This window comes from Platichthys flesus, chromosome 2, assembly GCF_949316205.1.
Source record: "Platichthys flesus chromosome 2, fPlaFle2.1, whole genome shotgun sequence".
Taxonomy (NCBI): Eukaryota; Metazoa; Chordata; class Actinopteri; order Pleuronectiformes; family Pleuronectidae; genus Platichthys; species Platichthys flesus.
Window position 1 is genome coordinate 4,512,781 of NC_084946.1, and position 17,508 is coordinate 4,530,288.

Genomic DNA, 17,508 nt, shown 5'->3' on the forward strand with positions numbered 1-17,508 from the left:
AGTTACACCTTTCTCTTAGGTAGTCCAGGGTGACGAGCTGGGTGCAGCGACCTACATGTCAGGATCAGTATTGTCTCCTTCTTTTCATTGACATCTCCAACTCACTTGGTTCTTTTGTCACATCTGAGTATGATTGGTTTAAATGAGAAAGAGTCTTTATTTTTCATGGCACATCTATTGTCTTGGTGTCCTCTCTAGTATGTTCCAGTCTCCAGTTGAGCCATTGTTTAGGGAGGCCGTACCATTTCATTACAGAGGCTCTTGGGAAACTGCTGTCAGTCAAAGCAAAGAAAACATCCACAGCCTCTTCACTGATCTGAACTGTAAGTGTAAAAGAATCAAGAGACGTAGCATCAATTAGGCTGCCCCGCCAACCTGGCAGAGTGGGCAGGTACCTGGAGGGCCCCGGACCCTCAGAACACCCAAAAGCCCCAATGTATGGCAGTTGGTTTGAGGAAACTTGATCAACTGCTTCATAAAGTGACTTTAGTCTTGGGATGTTGTGGTAGGATCAAGGGTCAAAACTGAGTTTTAATTTAACACAATATAGAATTAAAAAACTTGTCGTACATTGTTTTCGGCAACACTTTCTCCCCTTAGTTTGCATTATACAAGATGTATACAATTCCGCAGGCAACATCCAAATGAGGAGGCTGCTGTTTAAACAGATAATAATGTATAAATAATAAATATCAAAGGATAAGTTCTAGTCCACATATACTGTACATGCATAAACAAATAAACACAGCCCACATCAAAGTGTCTTCTAAACTGTTTTTTGTTTATGTTCGGGTGATGTTTATGAATGTTGTGGGTCAGTTTGTTTTCACGTGTACTGTGTTATACTTGACCCATTAACAGAGACTCTGGAAAAGACACGCTTTGTAGTGACTGATTTACTTCATGAACATAAAAACACACTAGAGACTGTGTTGTGTTGTTTTCCATTTTGATATGTTAAAAACATTCGCTTGTTGCAGTTGAGCGTCATTCACCACATCATGGGACACTGACTGGGTCAACTTGAGCTGTTGCCTCAGGAGAGATCCCATGATGTGAGCTGAACAAAACAGGGCTGATGAGTCATCTTTGAAGTTTGGTCTAATGTGGCATTATTTTGTAGATTTTACATTTGGAGGAAGGCGGAAAACCCTCATGGGAATCAATGCTGTACGTCTGAGTGGTTCTCTGAATGTGAGCTCAGCAGCAAACATCAGACACAACCAGCAGAGGAGTGCACTTCCTCTCCAGGCTTTCAGATCTTTGAAGCTGCTCTGATTGAGAGGCTGGATGCTGCTTCGATTCATTATCTTGTTACATTAATAGGTGCCTCCATTATTTTGCCCCCCACGTGTGTTTACGCCATTAATAGACCACATTGTATCCTGCACACTGCAATCCACCATAAACACATGGCAGTCAGACTTTACCGAGCGGCAGCCAATCGGGGCGCGCCTATTAGGGCGAGCCTCCGTTGCGCGCGGCCAATCAGATGCGCGGAACAGGACCCGTGCCTCCGAGTTGTGCAGCGATGCGGTCACGTGACGCTGGGAGAAGGAATGCCAACATGGACCCGTGGCAAGGACGGGATGTGTGAGCGTGCCACGACAATAACACGACGGAGGAGAAAAGAAAGGCCGAGATACAGCGAGCGATCGACGGCGCTGCGTTCCTCCGCCGAGCCGCGCAAGGTAGGTTGAGCCAAATGTCCGGGATCCTCCTGCTTGGATCGTCCGTAGAGACGGAGGAGTATAAATAGATCATGTTTTATGACCCAGGCGAACTTGAGGCTCGTGGATTCCTGTGCAGGCGCATTTGGGTTCAGGTGCATCGCCTCGTTTTCGACCGCGCCTCCTTTATAAACACCGTTTTGTGGTTCTCCGCGGGCCGATGCGTTCCTCACAGGGACTTTTCCCTCCCCACATGTTTCTGGGTGCGTCACAGTGCGGGGCCGTGTTTGTGCAGCGCCTGGTCCACGCACTTTGGAGTGCGAGGCCCTGCTGCAACATGTGCCTGGCGGTCTGACAGCAGCAACAAACAGCCTTTACATGAGCCCATGGAAATGATGTTACCAGGGGGTGTGGACTCTGTTTGGACTCTGTTTGGAATCTGCTGCCCTTTCGAGGTCAGGGGACCTGATAGAGGACCCTGAGACACTTACAGGGGTCCGCCAGCTATTTCAAGTTTAACTTGATTCAAGTAATTTGTGTTGAGAAATATCTATCTGTCTAGACATTTTTTTTACCACATGGTAGTAACAGAAAAGTCTTAATAATTGGGAACCTGCGATTAAAATGACCTTAGTACAAGTGGCCCATATTAATATCTAATTTAAGACATGAATCATAATAGTTTGTTTTGTGCAAAATCTTGCATAATTTCATAATAAGCTGTGTTTGATCAAATCACCACAGAGTTTAGTAAATAATTTCTGATCACATACGACCTGGAAGTGGCAGCGTGGCTCTGAAGGGGCCCACAGGTTAATATGTCAGCGGCTGATGGGCATTATTCTCTGGTCTAGTTTGATCTCCTTTCCCATCATTTCTGTATGCTCTGAGCAAGACACACCCGAAGGACACAACTGATGATATGTCCCTGTCATGTGACATATTCACCATCATGTGATATGTTTTTTTTTTTATTGATTTTTAAAGAAGTAATTTATTGTTAATTAACTCACAGCAGAGGGTTACATGTATTAGGGTCAATTTCTATCAATACCTTTGGCTGGTTAATAACATCCTTTCTTGATGTTGCCTGTGCAGGTTTTTGTGCTTCGGCTTCTGGTTCAAGTTTCCTCAACATCCTCTCCTCTGTGTTTGGCCTGCATCAATGGTGTCTCTCAGCAGCAGAACGCTGAGTCTGGAGAATGACCTGTTCAGGGACAGCAACAGCAACAGCATGTGCTCCCTCGGCCTGGGAGACGGAGCCTGCAGTGAGGGAGCGAGCTTGGCTTCCTGCGACAGCCCCGAGACAGGGGACTTGTGGATCACGCACAGCCCCAGCTTCGGAGAGGATGAAGATGAGGAGGAGGAGGAAGATGAATATGATGGCTCTCGCCTGCATATTTTTCTAGAGGCAGCAGAAGAAGAGGAACCTGAGGGTCAGGACCCTAATCTGCCAGAATTTTCTTTTGACCCCTCTTCCCCATTCTCCCCAACCTTGGAGGACATAGAAGAGTTCTTGAGGGAAAAGATGGAGCTGGTCAAAGAGGGGTTGATGGTCCCAAAAGAGGAGGCCTGCCCTCTCCCATGCAGCTCCAGTGACTCTCCATCTTCCACTACGCCCCCGGCCTCCTCTTCTGACACTTGCAGTGAAGAAGGGATGAGTGCCTTCCATTGCACTTCAAGCCCAAACACACCTCCCTATGAGCAAAGCAGCCCCAGCCCCAGCCCCAGCCCAGCTGACCCATCCCCTTCTGCCCAAGTAACCCCCTCGCCATCCAGCTTGACCCCCTCCATGCTCCTGGGTGCTCCGCTGGTTCTCCAGCTCCAGTCCCTACCTCTGGCCCAGCCTCAGACCCCAGCAGCCTCTCCCCCCGCAACCCAAAACAGCATTTGGCTCACTCATCTCATCATGGGGCTCCAGGGCGCCACAGGACAAAACGTCACCCTGCTGGCCCCCCAGGTGCCCTCCGGGCCCGCCACTATTTTATCCCTAAACAGTGGAGATTTCAAGTCAGCTGACCAGAAGTATGTGAAGATAGCCCCTTTGCCCCTCACAATGAGGACTGTAGAGATTATGGGTCTGACTGGGGTTGGGGCCCAGGCCAGTGGCCTGTTGAAGGCCATGGCCCCTCGGGTGAGCAGAGTGCCTCCTACAGAGAGGGTCCATAAGTGCGCCCACCCAGGCTGTGGGAAGATGTACACCAAGAGCAGCCATCTGAAGGCTCATTTCCGCCGGCACACAGGAGAGAAGCCCTACACTTGTAGCTGGCCTGAGTGTGGCTGGAGGTATGTGACATAATGTGAAATATACTGTTTAACAGTTGATACAAAGTTCAAGGGTTAATATTGAAGTTTCAGTTTTAAGGATTAATTTACATCTAGGCGCATGCTAGATAAAGGTTTCATTTTAAGAAAACCAAAACTTGACAATTGTTTCAGGTGATTTTGCGCAATTGAAATCATATTTTCCTTTCAGCCAGTAACTCCACCGGAAGTATATACAGTGGAACTTTTAAGGAATACAGTGAGTTATAGGGAGATTTTCCCACTGACTGATGGAAGGGCCTGCAATTCTGAGTTGTGTTGTTTCAGGCACCAGTGAAATGATGTTACCAAGGAAAATGACAAGGATTTCCACTAGGATGAGAAGAACACAGCTAGAGGGAAAAAGTAGCCATTCAAAGGGGGGGGGGGGGTGCTCAGGCACATTCTAATGCCACTTTCCATAATGAAGTACTGCATATTTTAATGAGTTTGCCCGATTGTAAACATGTAATTAATCATTCAGTGAAAATGCAGTAATGGTTATTTTAAGGGGGGACATATATCATTCCCATGTTCTAGCTAGCCCATGCATTGGTGTACCTTTCAGACATCCCCTGAACTCCAGAGAATCTCTAGATCCTGGAGAGCTGCATGTGAGAATGGCTCTGGACCTTCTCTGGAGTTCCTCCTGCCACCCCCCGAGTAAATACCCTGGAGAATGTCTGAATAAACCGATGTGAGAACAAAGCAGGGGATCCTGCCATGAGAGACAGAAAACTAAAAAAAACACATTAAATATTTTGGATAAAAGAAGCAGTTCACACACATGGAAGCAACTTACAAAGATGTTAGGAAAGCTTTTAGCTGGATGTGGCTGAGGGGTAGAGCGGTCGTTCTCCAGAGATTTCTGTGTTGTTGTGAACACGTCTGAGTGGAGAATCTCCTGCTGTGTTGTGCATGTATGAAAGTACGGACTTTCTTTGGACATCCTCTGGAGTTCTTGTCTAAAATGGCTTTACACAACTTACTGCAAAGAAATGACTAAATGACAGAATAGTCATAAATGTAAACCATGGATAAACTGATGTGTTACACTCCCCTGGGTTTAATATAGACTCAGTTCAGTTTAGCTAAAGATCACTCAACATAAGATCTGATTAAAATCTCTGCAGCATTTAGTTGCATTAAGTAGTTGACAATGTGATGAGTGATGAATGGAGATTTCAAACCAACATCAGGGATTTGCTGTCAGCTGTAGCTCACGTATCCTTCATTGCACCGTGAGACTCTTGGCATAAAGTATACATGCTATGAATGCTACCATTTTCATTCTGTTTAGTATTGTGGGGCATTTGTCATCCCAGTTTAGTGCATGTAAAATTAAACAGATGAGATTAAATATATATAGAAAGTGTCACAACATGGTCACTCAAATGGTTTTCAGAAAAAGGTGGACGTCCTATTGAAATTTAATCTTTATTTGATTATTTTTTTCGGATCCCCATCCACATCAAATGCTTTGCAGCGTAGGTTTCCTTAACAAGGGGTAACAACATTTATATGACCATATTTATCCAAACAATCTGACATATCTGTATAAAAGTAAATCCAAATTAATTGAAATGTTCCCAGCCCTGAACATAAACAACATAACGATATGTATCAGTTTCCCAAAGACATGATTACCCAGTCCAATATATATATTGAGTGTCCATATTCCTTATATAGTCTCAGTAGAGGACCTCTGTTCCCTGTTAGTTTCAGTTATCATCAATGTTCCCATATTGCTTCCATTAGTAATATCCAACTTTCTATAAACACTATCGTCTATAACATTAATGACAGATTTTTTCACCCATGTTTAAATGTTGTATTTAACCTCTCAGCATGGCTGGTGAACATCCTTTTAATTCTCTTTTGTGACTGTTCTCCTTACACCACCATCTGCTCTTGTCGACAGGTTCTCCCGGTCTGACGAACTCTCCCGTCACCGTCGCTCTCACTCCGGCATCAAGCCATACGAGTGCTCGCTGTGTGAAAAAAAGTTCGCCCGCAGCGACCACTTATCCAAACACACCAAGGTCCACCGTGGCTCCAGGCCCAGCAGGATAATCAGATCCACCGTGTGATACCTTCAACTGGCCCTGCACCCTGCCCTCACCCTCCCACCCTGTCTGCCCAGGATGGCTAATGACCAGGTTCGGGTCGGGGTCTCCCTCAGGACTTTTGGTGCTTCACAGGCAGAACTTTTCCGAAAAAATCTTGAGAGCTGACTGCCGTTTTCGCACTCATTGTTTCTGCGTTCTCCTTTGCTCCCTGCTGTTTACTTTTCACTTGTTTGGTCTGAGCAGCTCGTCTTATACAGCTACAGCCACCTCAGGAAAAGTGGATTTCCTGGCCTTCCAACACACACAGACATCAAACAAAACATGCATAGCAGGAGAAAGTCTTACAGAGAGACCCTCTTTTTCCACCTCTGCTTGCACTACTGTTCCTGCTTCCAAACCACCAGGTGCTGTTGAGTGTAGGGTGGTGTTGTTACAGTAGTGGGAGCGTCTGTAATTATATTATCTCCTTCCTACTTTTGCATTTGCCCGTCTGTCTTGAAGCCAAACTTCAGGGTCCACACGGATGAAGATTCCCAATACTTTTGTGTATCGTTAAAGAGAAACATTGTCTTTAGCATCACAATCTTGCCTTGTGTTTTAATCATAAGGCATGCGATAGACGCTATCAATGTGTCAGAGCGTGACAGTCATCCCTGTGGGGTGAAATTGTGACTAAAGCATTAGAATACTCTTCTAAGTATTAGATTTTCAGAGTTACAGTTCACTCTGAATGAACAGTGTGACTCTTGATATTAAGAGTAAAAGCTGAGATATTGATTCAGTCATACTAAACTTGTGGCTATGCTCACAGAATATTTCTCCCTAAACTCTTATGTTTTTAAAAATCCGAACCTGGCCTTTACTTGTCCAACCACAATGCTTCCTGTTTTGACCCTTTGTATGCCTTTGCTCAGTCCCAGTCTGCCCTACTTCCTGTCAACGCCTTTGTCCATATGGCAAAACAAAACCTCACTTGATCCTACTGTTAAAGATAAAGTTACCATATGACTGCTCTTATTGAACTGTGATTCCGTGCTGAGGGTAGCCAAACCAGAAATTCCAGTTGTGGCCCTGTGAGAGCATGAATAATGACACCCTCAGTGTGTGACAGTTTATAAGCTGTTTGTTCTAAGAAAATCTCTTGGAAATCATTGTGCAGCCGACCTACGTGGCCTATGAGCTACTCGGCCTGTATATTGTATTTTGGCTCCATGTTTCAGAAGTGCTCGATGGTTCAAAAAGTGCTGCTCTTTCTTACTTACAGTAGCAGTTACTGTAAACACTTTTTTTCTGTTGGTTATAGCAACAAGGAAAAGCTAATAGTTTTTAACAGCTGGAAAAGGTGGCTAACATCTGTCCAATCATGTGTATTAGCATATACTCAATATAATGTGTACTGAACGTTAAGGACAACGTGTACAGCTTGTAGCCTTTATATTATATAGATTTTTTTTTTATCAAAGATGATATTCGATCAGTGCATTAAGCTATTCAGTGGTGTTTCTGGAGAGGTGTCTCGTCTGTTTTGTGAGTTTGATTGTAGCGTGATCAATCTGTGATCAGTCTGATCCAACGACGTGTCAGGCTGATTATGGTGTGGGATCTGGAGTCCCACTCTTCCCAATTCTCTAACCATTAAGCCGAATCTGCTGGTTTCAAGTGCACTTGTTTTCGTGGAAATAGAGAAATTGTCGTCGTGCTACAATGGACGTTCCTTAAAAAATGATTCAGAACCCTTAAAATGCCAAAAACAGGAAAGCGTATTTTCTCTGGAAGCGTAAACTCCACTGTGATGTGCGGACGCTATTATCATGTGTTCTTTGAACTCATCACTTTGGTGCTTGTTCACCCGCACGTGCTTCAGAGACAGACAGTATAACCGAAAGCTTCACATAACCTTTCTGTGACCGTAACTTACAATTACCATCTGCAGGCTAATGGCAATCTTACCTTAGCCCGAACAAATATGTGGTTTTGGATGAACTTAACAAAATAGAGCACTTTTGCATGTAGCAGTGCAGTCTTTTACATTGCACCCATCCTCTTCTCTTTGTCTCTTTTATTATGGACACACTAGGTTTTATTATTTTCATACAACAATGCTTAGTAATGTAGAAACCTGTTCAGAGTGGACAGACGGTCAGACATGTTTATCTGTCTGAACCAGGGTGCTCTTTGTGTCTGAGCCTCCCCAGGCTGCATCTACTGACCTACATCCAGACCTGTATTCGCTCAACATGCAATTCTCTCTGTTCCTGTCTCAGTCCTGCCTGTGTATTTGTTGTTGTTGTTTGTTTTTGAATACCAGAAATGCTATTTTCCTATTTGCAGAAATAAATAACAAAAAATTAAATGCTGTATCTTTTGTTAATAAAATTGTTGCTCATTTGAATGGTGCCTAATGGAAATATCTGTTATTCAAAGACAGAAACATTTGCGTTTGTAATGAATTTAATGCTGGGGTTGGACATAAATTTAACATTAAAAAAAAAAAAAAAAAAAGTGTAGTACAGTTAAGTAATGGTGCGAATGGGCAAACCTTACACCCCCCCCCCCCCCATTATCTCTGCTTTACATCTGCCAACCGCCTTGTTGCTCCCTCACTGCTCCATCACCACTCAACAAAATCAGGACTATTTGGTGTCCCGGCTCCCAAATGGTGGAACTAGGTCCCCAATTACATCAGGACAACAGAAAGTCTACACATCTTCCGCCGCAGACTAAAGACACATCTCTTCCAACTATACCTTGGATACAAACAATTTTTTAAAACACTATATATTTAGTAACACTTTTAGTGCAACATGTTAGCACTTTGTAGTTTGGCTTTCTTTAAGCAAATTGTACTTACTTGATTATTGTTGTTCTGGGTTGGTACCCTCATGGTTTAATGCACTTATTGTAAGCTGCTTTGTTTAAAAGCGTCGGCTAAATGTAATGTAATGTAATGTAAAGAATGTTTTAGCGTCTTTTAGCCAATCGTTTTGGCCTCATGGCTGGGTGGTTGATCTTTTTGGTTCATTGTCACCACTGTCATCATTTGTTATCTTCAATACAGAATAGTGAGGCAGAATAGGAATGCAACAGTACTGCAATTGTATAAGTGTCTCAAGCTAGCGACTACCTGGTAAATATAGTGTAGCATTTAGCCAGATTTAACCAGAAACCAGATGCTTTTCTCAGCAGTTTGTGGAGAACAGCATATGCAATAGGATAATAAACATTGGGCCTATATTGGTTTACACAAAATGAGGCGGTATTCACAGTTTCTTTAAACACAGGTAAACACACTAAAACAGGCCATTTACTCCTTTGTCATTGTCTGTAAAGGAGATTGATACTATGTTTTTTCACCCCTCTGGGTCATTTTTGACATCACAAGCGCACTGACAACTGACGCCCTCTCTCACCTAGCTGTCCTGTCAAATCATTGTGTTCCTGTTTCCATCTCTGCCCCTCGGAGTTGACGCTGATAAAAAATAACTGTGTCTTCTTTAGAGTAATTTGACCCTGGAGAGAATGCAGTTCCATTCACACTGCAGACAATCACCAGATGTTAGTGGGGTTTTTTGAGCAGTGGATTAGCTTTCATTTGTATCACAACTACAAATGAAAGCTAATTTATCTCTGTTTGATTTTACACTTTAACACTTTATATTGCAATGTTTACTTCTCAACATTTATTTGAGTGTGGTTCATAGTCTTACATTTTTACCTATGGCCATAGAAAGTTAATGTCACTTGTAAACATTTTCTTTTTCACACATTAAGTCAGTGGTTTTCAAAGTGGGGGGCAAAGTGTGGGCTAAAAAATATTTAAAAAAAATAAATAAAAAAAAATAAACGACCGACGACCTGTCACTGGTTGTCGAAATGCTAGGGGCTGGACAGACACAAACAAATCAAATACTGTTTCGTTCCTGATCCACCAATCAAAAGAGGTGTGTTATCATTTGAACGCGAGTTGCACGTACGCTTCCGAGTATAAAAGTAACTGAAGGCATGGTCAGCGCTCACCCTCACTGAGACGACAACCTGCAGAGTTTGTACGATTGCTCTTGTTTCCTCTATAATTCAGATATTCATTGCTTAATAAACAGTCTTTTTAAAGACTCACTCCTTCCTTAGTAATACCTTCCTGCACTTGCAGCAGGCCTATTTGTAGCCTAATCTAAGGAGTAATTTGCTCCACAGTTTTAGAAAGCTCATAGCCCCAAGAGCTAGCCTTCTAGCTAACTAACTTCTTCCAACTGCAGCTAGCCCTTTTCTCCTGAACACCTACCTTTACATCTTCAATCATCTACCGTGTTGCAACAAATAAAACACCAGAACTTGAATACTATTCCACTGTTTCGTTTTGTTAGGAACCATTGCCTAGCACAGCCTTATTCATTATTCGTGTGCAAGTCCCTCACAGCCAGTTTTGCCAACTCCTCAGTAAGGAAAGTAGCTATTGGCTGTCATAAAAGTCGCCAGATGTCGCTAAATGACGTAATCGCTTAAGTTGCATAATGTATAGGACGTACAGAAAGTGAGAAAAAAACACCCTAAATATGTTTAGAACTTAAAATAAGCTTTCTTCTACAGAAGCATATTACATTCACTTAACAAAAAAATTCTGTTTTTCTGGGATAATTATCTTCGGAAATTCTTAGACAATGGCCCCAAAAAATAAAAAATAAAAGTGAATGCAATACGCTTCCGTATTCTTCTGTTGATTCTTTTTTTTTTTTTTATCTTGCCATTGAAATAGGCCATCACTTCTCAAAATAACCTCATGACTTTAATGCTGTATCCAAACCCACTTACATAAATCGATATTGTCCTGAATTGTTAAATGTTGGAATAACAAATTTAATCAAAAGGCTGTTATGTGGGATGGAACTTCTAGCTCTAGTTCCAACCCTCCTCCTTTGATGTGTGCCGCAGGATGATGTGCTGTGATGATGATATGCGCCGCAGGATGATGTGCGCCGATGTGCCCCAGGATGATTTGCGCCGCAGGAAGATGTGCGCCGCAAGATGATGTGCGGTGATGATTTGGGACGCAGGATAATGTGCGCTGCAAGATGATGAGCGCAGCAGGATGAAGTGCGCCACAAGACGATGTGCGCCGATGTGCGCCCCAGGATGATTTGCGCAGCAGGATGATGTGCGTCACACAATGATGTGCGGTGATGATGTATGCCGCACCATGATGTGCGCTGCACGATGATGTGGAGTGATGATTTGCAACGCAGGATGATGTGCGTGGCAGGATGATGTGCGCGGCAGGATGATGTGCGCCGCAAGATGAGGTGCGCCGTAGGATGATGTGCGGTGCGCAGCAGGATGATGTGCGCGGCACGATTAGGTGCTGTGATGATGATATGCACAGCAGGATTATGTGGCTGCAGGATGATGTGCAGTTATGATGTGCGCAGCAGGATGATGTCTGCTGCACGATGATGTGCGCCAGGATGATGTGCAGTGATGATGTGCGCTGCAGGATGAGGTGCTCCTCACGATGATGTGCAGTGATAATGTGCGCGGCACTGTGATGTGCGCTGCACGATGATGTGCGGTGATGATTTGCACCACAGGATGTGCGCCGCAGGACGATGTGCGCCAATGTGCCCCAGGATGATGTGCGCCGCAGGATGATGTGTGCAGCAGTATGATGTGCGCAGCAGTATGATGTGCGCAGCAACATGATGTGCGCTGCACGATGATGTGTGGTGATGATTTGCAACATGATGTGCGCGGCAGGATGATGTGCGTGGCAGGATGATGTGCGGTGCCCCGCAGAATGATGGAGATGGTGATGGATGACGCAAGATTAGGTGCGCTGCAGGATGAAGTGTGCTGCAGGATGATGTGCACCGAATGATGATGTGCTCAGCAGGATGATGTGCGCCGCATGATGATTTGCACCGCATGATGATAAGCGCAGCAGGATGATGTGGCTGCAGGATGATGTGCGGTTATGATGTGCAAAGCAGGATGATGTCTGCTGCACGATGATGTGAGCCAGGATGATGTGTAGTGATGATGTGCTCCGCAGGATGATGTGCGCTGCACGATGATGTGTGCTGCAGGATGATGTGCGCCCCATGATGAGGTGCACCGGAGGATGAAGTGTGCCGCAGGATGATGTCCGCCGAACTATGATGTGCGCCACAGGATGAAGTGCGCTGCAGGACCAAGTGCACCACAGGACTAAGTGCGCCACAGGATGATGTGCACCACATGATGAGGTGCTGCAGGATGATGTGCCGGTGATGATGTGCGCGATGAGGTGTGCCGCAGGATGATGTGCGGTGATGATGTGCGCGGCAGGATGATGTATGCTGCAGGATGAAATGCGCCGCAGGATGATGGGCGCTGCAAGATGATGTGCGCAGCAGGATGATTTGCGGTGATGATGTGCGCGGCAGGATGATGTATGCCGCAGGATGAAATGTGCCGCAGGATGATGTGCACCGCAGGATGATGTGCGGTAATGATGTGCGGCGCACCATGATGTGCGGTGATGATTTGCGACGCAGGATGATGTGCGGTGATGATTTGCGACGCAGGATGATGTGCGCCAGCACGAGGATGTGCGCCGCACCATGATGTGCGCCGCACCATGATGTGCGTTGATCATTTTCCCGCAGGATGTGCGCCAGGACGATGTGCCCCAGGATGATCTATGCCGTAGGATGATGTGCGCTGCAGGATGATGTTTGTTGATGATTTGCAACAGGATGATGTGCGCGGCAGGATGATGTGCGTGGCAGGATGATGAGCTCCCAAGATGAGGTGCGGTGTGCCGCAGGATGAAGTGCGCCGTAGGATGATGTGTGCCGAATGATGATGTGCTCAGCAGGATGATGTGCGCCGCATGATGATGTGCTGTGATGATGATATGCGCAGCCGGATGATGTGGCTGCAGGATGATGTGCGGTTATGATGTGTGCAGCAGGATGATGTCTGCTGCTTGAAGATGTGCGCCAGGATGATGTGCAGTGATGATGTGCGCCGCAGGATGATGTGCGCCGCACGATTATGTGCCCAGCAGGATGATGTGCGCTGCAGGATGAGGTGCCCCCCACGATGAGGTGCACCGCAGGATGAAGTGCCGCAGGATGATGTGCGCAGCACGATGAGGTGCACAGCAGGATGATGTGCAGTGATAATGTGCGCGCTCACGATGAGGTGCGCCAGGATGATGTGCGGTGACGGCAGGATGATGTATGCCGCAGGATGAAATGCAGCAGGATGATGTGCGCTGCATGATGATGCTGCAGGATGATGTGCGGTGACGGCAGGATGATGTATGCCGCAGGATGAAATGCAGCAGGATGATGTGCGCTGCATGATGATGCTGCAGGATGATGTGCGTCACAAGATGATTTGTGCAGCTGGATGATGTGCGCCGCAAGATGATGTGTGCAGCAGGATGAAGTGCGCAGCAGGATGATGTGCACCGAATGATGATGTGCGCAGCAGGATAATGTGCGTGCACCATGATGCGCTTTGATGATGATATGTGCAGCAGGATGATGTGGCTGCAGGATGATGTGCGGATATGATGTGTGCAGCAGGAAGATGTCTGCTGCACGATGATGTGCGCCAGGATGATATGCAGTGATGATCTGCGCCCCAGGAGGATGTGCGCCACACGATGATGTGCCCCGCAGGAGGATGTGCGCTGCAGGATGAGGTGCGCCCCACGATGAGGTGCACCGCAGGATGAAGTGCGCCACAGGATGATGTCCGCTGAACTATGATGTGCGCTGCAGGATGATGTGCGCGGCAGGATGAAGTGCGCTGCAGGATGATGTGCGCCGCAGGACGATGTGCACCACAGGAAGAAGTGCGCTGCAGGAAGAAGTGTGCCGCAGGATGATGTGTTCTGCAGGATGATGTGCGCCGCAGGACGATGTGCGCCGATGTGCGCCCCAGGGTGATGTGCACCGCAGGATGATGTGCGCTGCAAGATGATTCTCCCTTTTACTGGTATGAAAAATATACTCAATCATAAGCTTTTATCGAACACATAAAAACCTTGTTTTCATGGCCGACCAATTACCCGCCTGCTCTCATTAAAGCCTCTTTACTAATTTGCCCAGTGACTGTCTCTGTGAAATGACACAAATCTGAAATTCCTGCGCTGAGCACCAGCAGAGATTACAGCACAGAGTGGGTGGCAGGATAACCAAATCAAGGCTGTTCCACTGAGGCTCTGGATAAATACATGCTGAAAGCGTTCTAGCGCTGATCTGACGACTGTAGTAACATCTTTTTGTTCAATAGTCAGCGGAGGAAGCTGCAGCTTTAGCTCTGTGCGTATCAGCCTGGATTTTCTGGCTGTTGATGCTTTCCAGTCATGTTTGGCTGAGGTGGGAGCACCCCAAGGAAGGACCAGCTTCAAAGCAGTTGTCTCCTTTCCTGCTCTGCCCTTTCACACTATCGATACTCTGGGATAACGCAGTGTGAAAAGGCTGCTCATCTGATTCCTAATGTGCAGTTTTTTATTCATAAACTGTTTCCGGGGCCTGCACCAAAAGAAACAGACCAGAAGAATCATTGGACAGAAGGGGGTTTCCTTTCAGAATTGAGAGATGGCTGCAGGCTGTAATGTAATTAGTTTAACTGACCAACAATTGTGACTATAGAGGTTACTGTAGGACAAGCCTTGTACTGTCTTTAAATAAGAACAATGCTGCGTTTAAAAAGCTGCAGATTCATGCTAATGAGTAACTGTGACAAAACATCTTTCTTCTAAAGAAAGTTTCTAAAATCCTCTTTTAATGGATAACTTAAAGCAGTTACTTCCCCAATGAATAAGAAACTTATTCTAAGAATTCACAGGATGTTTTCTCCCTCCCTTTCTCATTTTGTTCTTTTCCATCTTTCCATTTTTCTTGTGGCCTATTTGAAACTGTTTTCACATAAGAAAAACAACATTAGTAATGGATAAAAGAAATTACTTGGAAGAGAATCCTTGTTTTGATAAACCTAGTCGATTTGCTCTCTTCAGTTCCTCTCAGCTCTGCAAAACATCACACAGATAGATATGTAAACATAAGTTGGTTAAAGTCAAGTAAGAGCTGTAGTTTAGATATAAGTATAAGTAATAGATCATATTTGCTGTTTTAAGTTGGACAAAGCCTCTCCACTTGCACCCACAATCCAGAAATGAAGTCAAAACATACCAGAATCCTGCAAGCTTGCATCAAAGATGTAATTTGGAACCACAGTTGGCACAGTAGCAATCGAGGGATGGAGCCACAGTAATAAGCTTGTTAGACCAATCCTGAGTGTGTCTCAGCTGTCAATCATGACATTTCAACTCTTTTTTATACGAATCACTAATGAAAACCAAACTTTCCAAAAAAAACTGAACAGTTGATCATACATCAGTCTGATAAGAACTAATTTAAATGATAGAAACCATCTTTGAACAACAAATTATGTGATAATACTATAAGTTTTAGTTTGGTCCACGTCCCACCACTGGCAGATTGTAACCCATACTTCAACCAGCCAGCAGTCTCGTAAAATAATGGTTGCAGCTCTGGTCTGAATGATGATGTCAGTGAGAACTATCTCATGAAGAGATAAAATTAAGCCATAAAAAACAATCTTCTGCTGCCTAGGAAAACATCAAATTCTGCTATCACATTTTTTTTTTAAATGCACCGTACATATATGTAAAATGTAAACACATGACAAACCTGGAAAAAGTTTAAATCCATAGTAGTATATTCCTCAGCTGTGAAGACTCACTCAGTCAGTAAATCAATGCAGAACCATCACTATATAGCTCTATTAAGACCCTCTGGTCTGTCAGTGCATCACAGTGAGAGCTGAATAGTCCTAATGTTGTTTGGCTGCATGTCAGAATCATATAGGACACACACTGTGCTCTGATTGGATGCTACTGATTGCAGATAAAAGTGTTACTTTATTTTCACCCCAATGAATGTGTACAGGTTGGACTGAAGTTTGCGGCGGGTCAGTTGATGGCGTGACATTGCTGTGATATGCTGCCACTTGGTGGTGAATCTGAAACATACATTCAATGGCAACTGAGAAAGAGAGTACAATTTTCTATTTAGCTAATAACTGTCTGTCTTAAATTAAATTGTGTTTACAATGCTGTACAAATTATTTACTTTTATTGAGCTACTTTCAAAGACTATAAAAAGAGAGGGCGCTTGAAAGAGTCAGAAATGTAATAAGGCGCAACATTGTACAGCCCTTTAAAGAGTTGAGAAGTTGATCCTGTGATGGTGGAAGCAAATTATAAAAAAGACTGCATACATGCACGTTTATTAAACATGGATAAATCGAGCTGATATACACAAGTTCAAGTGGACACGTTTTCCCTTCTGTTAAAAGGGTTAAAGAATGTGTGCATCAATCAAAGCTGGAACTGATAAAGATCTACACTGCAGTCATTTCACCTGAGAGTTAATGTTGATTGTGATCTTTCCCACGGAAGATAAAAGTCAGATGTTAGTGGGTGTTGTGTTTATCTATGTATGTCTTTGTCCAGTGTCAGAGTGGGTCTCGGCTGCCCATTTGTCTTCTTAAAATTCATTCATAAAGCTATTCACAATTAAGTGAATCAAATCGATTTTTTTTAAATAGACATTAATTCAATGAAATTGTTAGAGTTATTTGAAACATGTGACTACAGCCAGATAAAACAGTTCAATGAGAAACCATGCCAGGTGAATTTCGGTTTTCCATGAAATACTTCTAATTAAATAAAATGGGGATGCAGTTTATGTATTTGATAGACATAGCCTTATTGTGCCCAGTGCATGTAGGGATAGGTTAAAAATCATTAACAGAGTGCGACACAAATAAATATACTCTGATCGCAGTCCCAAACAGGATTTTCATATTAACTGTATGAAATTAGGTAAGAAACAAATTACAGGAAATTGTATCCACTCATCTTTTATTAACTGAAGTAACTTGTGAATTCGCACAATTGTCAAAGTAATAATGGACTCTAATAAATTGTACTTTCAGTCAATGAGTTTTGTTAAATTGGGTTTGATCTGCTAATGGACGGTAAAATCAGAGTATTGATTTACATTTAAACTGGAGGCTCAGATGTTGTAGTAACACGTTGTAAACCACAAGACTTCCCTGGAGAAATACACAGAACAGTCCTACAAGTTGGAGACGTCACACGTTTTAGTATTTTTATTTTTATTTTAGTAAAGCAAATCCTCACTGAAGTCAAAAAACAACATGACAAATCTGACAACTAGAGACACAAGACAGGAAGTGACCTCAATGTGAGTTTAATGACGCGTTTAGGGCTGTGGGGAGAATCAGAATTTTGAAAACATATACAACAGAGTGGCGTTACAAGAGTTTCTATGGTGTAATGTTAACTGTCAAAGATCGTGCTAACTACAATATCCAACCAAACAGTTAATGTTACGTATATTGCTTGAATATACTCTGACAGTATT

At 44.1% G+C, this 17,508-nt stretch overlaps 1 protein-coding gene across 1 annotated transcript; it reads left to right on the plus strand.

Moving 5' to 3' along the window:
* Positions 1–1,555: 1,555 nt before the first annotated feature.
* si:ch211-117k10.3 (Krueppel-like factor 15) lies at positions 1,556–8,435 on the plus strand. The gene is made up of 3 exons (XM_062394643.1): positions 1,556–1,691; positions 2,769–3,956; positions 5,896–8,435. Exons 2-3 carry the CDS (start codon positions 2,836–2,838, stop codon positions 6,062–6,064), a joined length of 1,290 nt encoding a protein of 429 aa, XP_062250627.1. The 5' UTR covers positions 1,556–1,691; positions 2,769–2,835; the 3' UTR covers positions 6,065–8,435.
* The last annotated feature ends 9,073 nt before the right edge of the window (positions 8,436–17,508 follow it).

Bases quoted from the DNA above. Each gene is read 5' to 3' on its own strand.
- si:ch211-117k10.3 (XM_062394643.1), top strand. From the start codon at position 2,836: ATGGTGTCTCTCAGCAGCAGAACGCTGAGTCTGGAGAATGACCTGTTC. The intron at 3,957-5,895 runs GTATGTGACATA...TCTTGTCGACAG, and splicing joins TGGCCTGAGTGTGGCTGGAG to GTTCTCCCGGTCTGACGAAC.